This window comes from Dermatophagoides farinae, chromosome 5 (assembly GCF_024713945.1).
Source record: "Dermatophagoides farinae isolate YC_2012a chromosome 5, ASM2471394v1, whole genome shotgun sequence".
Lineage (NCBI taxonomy): Eukaryota > Metazoa > Arthropoda > Arachnida > Sarcoptiformes > Pyroglyphidae > Dermatophagoides > Dermatophagoides farinae.
Window position 1 is genome coordinate 3279436 of NC_134681.1, and position 9431 is coordinate 3288866.

The 9431-nt window shown below is 29.9% G+C and overlaps 2 protein-coding genes across 2 annotated transcripts; one reads left to right on the forward strand and one right to left on the reverse strand.

The window, feature by feature from the left end:
* Positions 1-103: 103 nt before the first annotated feature.
* Positions 104-4447, reverse strand: LOC124499815 (protein DENND6A). Its single transcript, XM_075731082.1, has 7 exons — positions 4041-4447; positions 2735-3092; positions 2637-2675; positions 2373-2561; positions 2127-2313; positions 1485-2070; positions 104-1418 (listed from the first exon to the last, which is right to left on the reverse strand). The coding sequence occupies exons 2-7, from the start codon at positions 3080-3082 to the stop codon at positions 491-493; spliced, it is 2277 nt and encodes a 758-aa protein (XP_075587197.1). The 5' UTR covers positions 3083-3092; positions 4041-4447; the 3' UTR covers positions 104-490.
* Positions 4448-5011: 564 nt separating this feature from the next.
* On the forward strand, positions 5012-9244 carry LOC124499813 (carboxypeptidase D). The gene is made up of 4 exons (XM_047063787.2): positions 5012-6773; positions 6854-6996; positions 7072-8079; positions 8134-9244. Exons 1-4 carry the CDS (start codon positions 5732-5734, stop codon positions 9010-9012), a joined length of 3072 nt encoding a protein of 1023 aa, XP_046919743.2. The 5' UTR covers positions 5012-5731; the 3' UTR covers positions 9013-9244.
* Positions 9245-9431: the final 187 nt, after the last annotated feature.

Genomic DNA, 9431 nt, shown 5'->3' on the forward strand with positions numbered 1-9431 from the left:
AAATGAAAAAAAAACAAACAGACACACATGCATCGATGATGATGATGACGATGTCCTTTTTGACCATGCGATTGGTTAAAAATGGGAAGAAAAAAAAATCTTGTCAAGTTTGAAAATTTGATCAATCGTTTATTGAAATAATTTTAAAATTGATTCGATTCAATTTAACACATCAATTTTTTTTTTGGTTGGTTGGTTGGTTGTAGGCGTAATATAATAATAATAATAATGTGTTGAAAAAATAAATAAACAAAAAAAAATTCCGAATCTGAATAAAATGAATGAGCAAAAATAAATTTAAAAGTAAATAAGATGAAAAGACAAGATGAAAACAAGACAAAAAAAAGAAAAAAAAATCATGGCAAATAGTGTGATGGTTTTGTTTGAGTAAATTTTTTTTTTTAAATTTCCATTTCATTATTCTCCTATACTAAACATATCAATAATATATCACAATGAACATCTTTCTGGATTTATCAATGTTGATTGATTACTGTCCACCGTTATTCATCGTTGATTTTATTGTCGAGGTAGTCGATGTTACATATTTGGAACAATTATTTATAAATAATGATCTTGAATCTTCAGGCAATTTATCGATAATTTGATCCATATTTTTTTGCAATTTTTCAATCATTTCTTTCGATATATCCAGCTGACCATTAGTGGCACAATTAATATTATCTTTCAGTTTCAATATCAGATCAACAATTTCAATTTCTTGTTTATCATTCAAAAGATTGGCCAGATTTGAATCACAAATTGTTTCAATATGTAATGATTGAATTTTTTGTGTGGCTTCATTCAGACGGCTACTATACCAACAAACAAAATTTGGTGAACGTAAAAAACGACGATAAAGACCATTCCAATCGCCTTTCACCATGGATGTTAGATGTGGTCCAGTTGCTTCTAAACTGTTGATAAATTCTTCAATTTTAAAATGTTGCAAAATTGGTGGCCGTTTAAATGGTGACAGATTTTTAGCTAATGGCATCAGGCTAGCAAAATAACGTTCCAGTGGAATGGAAAAACTTTGTGTCAATTCAATTAGAAATCTTCGTAACATTGCATTTTGTACTTCCGATGGACGATTTGTATCAATTCCTTTCAACAGTTTTTTCAATATATCACGATCTTTTTGTAAAAATGGTTTATATTTTGTATATACTCCGGTTTTCAGATCTAAACTTTTTGAATTTATCTTTAAAACTTGATCGATTGTGTGTGAGAATTTTTTCAGATTTAAATTTCCATTTTTTTGTGTTTGTTGTGGATTATGCATCACGACGGGATTTGAATCCAAATCATTCGATGTTGTTGATGACTGTGGCAATTCATTTATCTTGATCAAATGTGGCCAATCATGTAATGTTTTAACGAAAAATGGATTCGTCACCCCCAGTATGACCGGTGGTCTTGATTTCAAAGAAAAAGATAAAAATCAATTAACAAAAAAAACAAACGAATGAATAAAAACTTACGGTGATTTTGTATGTGTTGTATATTCTTTAAATTCTGAATCATGTATAGTGAAAAATGGACGATAATCAGCACCATAACGTAATGGAGCTATCAATGCAATCAATGCCTGAACAATTTCTGAACAAACATTTGGTGTCTGCGACATGACAGCGATCGGTTCATTTGTTAATACTAATTCCCATAATAATTGTACATGCGTAATTATCGGCAATAGATTACGATAAATATTTACATCATTCGCAACATTTAATGGTTGTGCGGATGAAGATGATGATGGTGATTGATCTATCGATGATGATGATGATTCTTCATGTTGATTATCATGACGATAATGGTGATGTTTAGATTTTTTCGATAAACGTAATGAAAATGTTTTCAATAATGAGGATGATCCATGAGATGAATTTGATGATTTTATTATTCCATTCTGAATTGGTGATTTTGTTGTTGTTGTTGTTTGACACATATTCAGTGATGATGAATGACGTTCACCGGGTATTAATACCGATGTTATTGTGCCGAATAATGGTAAATTTAATATTTGATCCGTTTCTGGTGGTGGCCAACGATTTATATCACCAAATGCTAATAAAATTCGTTGAAGATTTTAAAACATTCGCTAAGAAAATGAAAAAATTTACCTGCTTCCAATGATGGCAGGCCAAAATCAAAATATTTTGGTGCCAAAATTTTCATAATACGTTGATAGAATGATATAAATGGAAACCATGTAAGTATTACTAATGATTTTTGAAAATAACCACGACGAACATTACGATCTTTTACTTGACGAAAATAGACGAAACCATAGAAATAGGATTTATCCACCTTGAGTAAGAGAAATTATGAAAATTAAACATTTTTTTCTGTTCATTCATTTGACATACTTGAAGTAATGATAAACATTTAGAGTTAAATTCATCGTAATAACATTCATATTTTGTTCGTATCGTTTTCGTTGCCAATGCCAATGATGATGATTGTGGCTGGCAACATTTTGTACGGAAATGAAATTGTGTATCACCCATACAACCGGAATTGGAATCAGGAAAAGATAGATAACAAATATTCGACATCTATAAATGATAAACAAATAAAAAATTAATCAACAGACAAAATATCAAAATAACAAATACTGAATCTCAATTTACCTCTTTTTCAGTGAGTTGAGCATGTTTAGGATATATACACTATATACAGACGAAAACAAAAACAAATTAATCAAAAGTAAATTTTTTTTTTCGTTTACCTCGATCGATTGACCAATTTCAATATCAAAATTAACAATAGCAATACAATAGATCCATTTATTGTAATGTTTATCGTCATCATCATCGAGATCATCGATGTTGTTGCCATGATTTTGATGATGATGATTATCACAGCCATTATTAACATTATCATCATCATTGATAATAATATCAACATTTTCACTGCCAACAATAGCCATTCGTTCATTTATAATAATTTGTTCATCATGTGATAATGGTGGTGTAATGGTAAAATCATTTTCATTGTCATTAGAGGTTGTTGTTGTTGTTGAGAATTTCAAATTCAATTTTGATTCATTGGAATATTCCATTTTTCGTTCATTCATCTAGAATAATCTAAAGACAGTGAAAAAAAAACAGTCTTATCATCATCATCATCATCATTGGATTAAAGTGAATTTTTTTCAATTCATTTTCATCATCATTGAATATATGAGAGGGGTTTGAGTGAGACGCAAACGCATACAAAAAAAAAACCAGAAAAGACAACAACTATATTTGACCTAGATATTTGATTGACTTGAAAGGAGTTTTTCTCGAAGAATATCGATGATTATAACATTTAAGCACACATACACACACACACACTTGCACCTTTATATGACAAATGACGATGAAAATTTTTGTCAAAAATGATGACTCTTGAGAATTTCAACTGAAAATTATTCATTTGATTTAGGTTGAATTCAGTTATTTTTTTCTCTTTACCACAATACTATGGATTTCCTTTTTTTTCAAAATTGCGTTTATAGAAATGGGAAAAAAATAAAGAAACCAGGACAGGTAAGAGAGAAAAAAACCGGTATTTTTTTGTGTATGAGCGAAATTTTCAGGTCAAACCAGATTTCGGTTACATTTTGCGGGTTCTTATTGTCTTGGCGCCTTTTGTTATTTATTTTTTGGATTGGATTTTAAATTTGAATGAAATGAACACGAAAAACTAAAATAATCAGCAATCATTCACTTTTTATCAAGAAAAAAAAAATGAAAAGTGAATGAATGTACCATCATCATCATCATGTGATTGCGGTAGACATTTTATCAAGTATGAATGAATTAATCATACAGAGAGACAGAGAGATGGACTTTGAATATATTTTTTTCTCTCTTCAAACGTGTCAACGTTTTTCAATGATAACTTTTTTTCATTAACATTGGCTTCCTGCGTAAATTTTTTTTATTTCATTTCATTTGTTGCTTGTTTTGTTTCAAGAATTTGATTGAAAAATTCTGTTTTTATTCTCGAATATGCAGTCATTTATATTGGCCAAACAAAAAACTTACAATTTAAATGAATCGTTGTTTTATATTTCGATGTCGTACGGGTCGATCGATCAGCTACAGTATTCACTAGCCATATTTGATGATGATGATGATGATGATGATGATTGGAATTGGATCACAATTGATTGTGAAGAAAAAAGAAATTCAAAACAACAACAACCACGACGATAAAATGTTGTGGACAACTTAATAAAATTGACAAAATTCAACAATGACTACGACGACGACGACGACGAAAATTTTATTTTGTCGTTGTTTAGCCTTTTTTGTTGTCGTTCCAAAACATTAATTTTTTTTTGTTTTGTTTTGTTTGTTTGTTATGCGAAATATTCGTGTAAATATAAAACAACAACAGTGTCTCCGTTTGTTTGTTTGTTATTTTTTTCTGTTTGGATTGTGTGTGTTGTGTTTGTTCCATGGCCAAATGATGATTATTATATGGATGATGAATGGAATAGCAGTGTTGTAGTGGCAAACGAAATATCATCTACAGTAACACTTTGATTACGCACACAGAGAGAGAAAGAGAAAACAATCATGTTCCACAATTGGATTGTTATAACACAAAGTGAGGATATATTATATATCAATGTATGACCGTATTCAACAAATTTTGTAACAATATTTATCAAAAAAAAAAAAAAATTACACGCGTGTGCAGAAAAAAAAAATATGATTCACATTTTATTGCTAAATGAATTTCAATTGAAATTTGAAATCTTTCATCTTTCATTTTATTACATAAAAAGAACAGCCTACGGTTTTCATTCGAAAGAAATTCGATGAAATTCTTGTTGTTTTTTTTTTACTTTGAAAAACACAGAAACACAAAACTCGGGTTTGGCATTGTTTAAAAATTGATTTCAATTTTACGGAAATTTAGTTTTTTTTTTTGCCATTCTAGATTACGTCATCCATGACATTTAGAAAAGATGGAAAAAAATACTAAATTTTTCGGGGTTAACCCCATGTTTGTTTGTTTGTGTGCGCGTAATGGGTTTTTTTCTGCTTTGCTTCAATTGTCTGTTGAATCAATACAGATTTGACCAATTCATCAACATTTATTTAAAAAAAAATATACAACAACAATGGATAATTGAATTCAAACCAGAAAAACTGAATTTTCGCTTGAATGAAATTGATGAGCTTCACTTGACTTTGGCATATGGTGTGTGTGTGTTTTTTTTTGTATTTTTGCTTCACTTGATTTGACTTGTTGTTGTCGTGGATATCGTGTGTGTTGTGTGTATGTGTTCGTGTGTCTGTATTTCGTATACGACGCATAGCATTTTTCTTCTGTTTCTAAGAGTCCAACAACAACTTGTTGTTGCTGTTATCGGTTTTCTTTTTTCTTTTTTTTTTGTCAATTTAAGATTTCTCACTCTCTCGCAGTTATTTATTTCTCTAATCGATACAAAAACAAACATAAATTTCGCAAAAAAAAACTCACAAACAAATGGATTAAATATAAAAAAATCTGATGATCTGATTCACTGTTTGTTGTGTTTGTGTAGGCGCTATTTCATTGTTGTTGTTTTTTTTGTTTGTCTGTTTGTCTCAAATTTCAAAAATTTATTTCTGTTTTTCTCTCATCTGATGACGTGTTGAATGTTTATTTTTCACTTTTTTTTGTTCACACAACAATTATTTTATTATTTCATCGATTTCGATTGTAATGTTAATCGATATCGATGTTGTTGATGATGATGATGATGATTTTCATATCAAAACCGATCAAATTATCAACAACAACAAAATTATTATGGCTAAAATTTTATTGTTTTTTATTCATTTTTGTGATCTACATAATCGATAATGGTTATAATTGTATCAACAACAACAACAACAAAAATGAAACAACAACAACAACAGCAGTGAAAACGTGGAAAAAAAATTTAAATTATCAACAAACCATATTATTCATGCAACAATTGAAAAATGATCATCCAAAATTAGTGCAATTAATATCGTTGGGAAAATCTGTAAAACAGAATGATATATGGTTATTACGTTTATCTACTGAACAAAATCATCGCAATGAACATTTTGATGATCATGAAGAATTATATAAATATTATGATCAATCAAGACAGTTGCTACGGCCAACCGTAAAATTATTGGCCACAATACATGGCAATGAACCATTGGGTAAACAATTATTACTGGCATTGGCTGAATATTTGGCAATTGGTTATAGCCACAATAATGACCAAAGAATTGTTCGTTTACTGAATACAGTAAATGTGGAATTAGTACCAATAGTGAATCCGGATGGATTTCAACAAGCCAATGAAAGTGATTGTAATGGAATCCGATCGCCACGATATCGTTGGAATGGACGTGAAAATGCCAACAATGTGGATTTGGATCAAAATTTTTTCATCTCACTAGATGATGATCGAATGAATTATTCAAAACAATCAATCGAACCAGAAACATTGGCCATTATGACATGGATTATAACGAATCCATCATTGATATTATCAGCCAGTATTCATACTGGTTTAAAAGTTGTTTCATATCCATTCTATTATCAACATATGAAAACAATGGATGATTTATTATTTAGAAAAATTTCAAAAAATTATATTGATTCTTATAGAAATGCACAAGATTTTCTTAATAATAGCTGCATGCAAAGTGAACATTTCATCGATGGTATTTCCATAGGCCATGAAATGGAACTGCATGATCCAAGTGATGATGATGATGATCAACCGCAACCTATTACTGGTAAGTTTTCATTTCAATTGATTGATTTATTGATTAATTTATCCTTTTTCACTCGATCACACGCACACACACACACACAGGTACAATGTCAGATTTTAATTATCTAAATACAAATTGTATGGAAATTGATCTTTATCTTTCTTGTTGTAAATATCCCAATTCATCTGTATTGGAAACAGAATGGCTTGATAATCGTGAATCTTTATTGAAATTTATTGAAACAGTATGTTATAAGAAATTGTTTTATTTACACAAAATAAAATCGAATCATTTGTTCTGTTGTTATTTTTTATTTCAGGCACATTGGGGAATTAAAGGAATAATTTTGGATGAAAATACACATGAACCAATAAAATCAGCAATAATTTCCATTGGAAATAATGATGGTGGTCATAATATAACATCATCATTACAAGGTGAATATTGGCGTCTATTATTACCTGGTAGCTATTCAGTTACTGTTTCTGCATTTGGTTATGAAACAAAAACATTGCCCATAACTGTTGACAATATGGATCCAACCACGGCAACTATTCTGAATTTTACATTAACACGTCGTTCATCATCTTCATCAGCCACAAACATTACATTAGCTGATCATAGAATCTCAGATTCGATTGAAAAAGAAGATTTCATCAATTCATTATTACCGGATTTCGTAACACCAACCAGATTTATTCATCATAATTACGTTGAAATGGAAAAACTTTTACATGAATTTCATAGAAATTTCAGCCATATAACAAGACTTTATTCAATTGGCAAATCAGTCGAAAAACGTGAATTATATGTATTGGAAATAAGTGATCGGCCTGGAGAACATGAAATTCTTGAACCAGAATTCAAATATATTGCCAATATGCATGGCAATGAAGTTGTTGGACGTGAAATGATTTTATTATTTGCAAAATTATTATTGGAAAATTATGGTCATCATAAACAAATTGATTGGCTTGTTAATAATACACGTATACATCTGATGCCAACAATGAATCCAGATGGTTATGAACATTCACGTTTAGGTGATTGTGATTCCCTTCATGGTCGTGGTAATGCAAATAATGTTGATCTGAATAGAAATTTTCCTGATCAATATCGTACTTATCGTGAAAATCGTGTACAAGAAGTAGAAACACTATCAATGATGAATTGGCTACAACAATATCCATTCGTATTGTCAGCAAATCTACATGGTGGTGCATTAGTTGCAAATTATCCTTTCGATGGTAATAATGGTACTGATGATTATTATAACGGAACACCAGATGATCAATTATTTCGTCATCTTGCATTAACTTATTCAAAGGTTTGAATTTTTTTTTTGTTTTGTGAAAAAATTCCTTAATTTCTCCATTTTTAGAATCACCCACATATGCATAAAGGCCGTTGTTATAAGAAATGTGCCGATAATGATCTTTCCAATGAATATTATCCAAACGGTATTATAAATGGTGCCGATTGGTATGCTTTATATGGTGGTATGCAGGATTGGAATTATCTTCATACAAATTGTTTCGAAATCACCGTTGAATTGGGTTGTCAAAAATATCCATTAGCTAATGAATTACCGAGATTATGGCAAGAAAATCGACGACCAATGCTCGTATTTATTAAACAAATTCATCATGGTATTAAAGGTGTTATTCGTGATGCCACAAACAATGGATCCATTGTTGATGCTGAAATTCATGTAAATTGTTCAACACATACTGTAAGATCAGTATCACCATATGGTGATTATTGGCGTTTATTATTACCTGGTTCATATACAATTACTGTGACTAAACCAGGTTATAAACCGGTAAGCCGGATAGTGACAATAATCGACAATGATAATAATAATAATAATGAAGCAATACCAATGCCAATGATAATTGATTTCATATTACATCCATTACTTCGTAATCAACGACAATCTAGTAGTGATTCATTTTTCATATTCACCATTATCGTATTGATTATATTTTCCATCATATTTTTTACATTCTGTATGTCAATCGTATGGTGTCCAATGGTCATTATAACCATAATGGATCGTACAAAATTACCATTCAAACTATGTTTTGATTGTACAAATCTACGACAATTACTTGCAGTAACAACAACAACAACAACAAACATAAACGGGCGAAAAACAAATACATTTTATTATTCCAAATTGAATAATGATATCATTTTGACCGACGACGACTATGATTATGATGATGATGATGAAGAAAATATCATGTTGAAAAGGTGATCAATCAATTGATTGATTTCTACAACAACAACAACAACATAAAGATCATATCGACTAGTCACAAAAAAAAACAACAAAAGGAAGAGAGCAAATATTTATTCAATCTGAAAAAAGAAAATTGCTGAAAATTTATTTTTTTACTTTTTACTTTTCTCCTGTATAAATCTATTATTTATGCAAAATAAAATTCATTTTTGCGTTTCAACAAAAAAAAGAAACGCAAACTTGAAAACCTTGGATTTTTATTTTGCCGTTATAGGCAGAAAAAAAGAAAAGAAAAGAAAAGATTTTGATGAAATGCAAATGTTTGCAGTAGCAACGATGGCAGTGATGGAAATTCCAGAAATTTTTTTTTATTATTTTTTTTACAACCGAATCATCACTGTATTTACCACTACTTTAGGATAGCGTATGGCGTA

Coding starts and splice junctions, on each gene's coding strand:
- LOC124499815 (XM_075731082.1), bottom strand. CDS start 3,082: ATGAATGAACGAAAAATGGAATATTCCAATGAATCAAAATTGAATTTG. Junction 2,562..2,636: donor CTCAACTCACTGAAAAAGAG/GTAAATTGAGAT, acceptor TATCATTTATAG/ATGTCGAATATTTGTTATCT. Junction 2,314..2,372: donor AATGTTTATCATTACTTCAA/GTATGTCAAATG, acceptor CTCTTACTCAAG/GTGGATAAATCCTATTTCTA.
- LOC124499813 (XM_047063787.2), top strand. CDS start 5,732: ATGTTGTTGATGATGATGATGATGATTTTCATATCAAAACCGATCAAA. Junction 6,997..7,071: donor TATTGAAATTTATTGAAACA/GTATGTTATAAG, acceptor TTTTTATTTCAG/GCACATTGGGGAATTAAAGG. Junction 8,080..8,133: donor TTGCATTAACTTATTCAAAG/GTTTGAATTTTT, acceptor CTCCATTTTTAG/AATCACCCACATATGCATAA.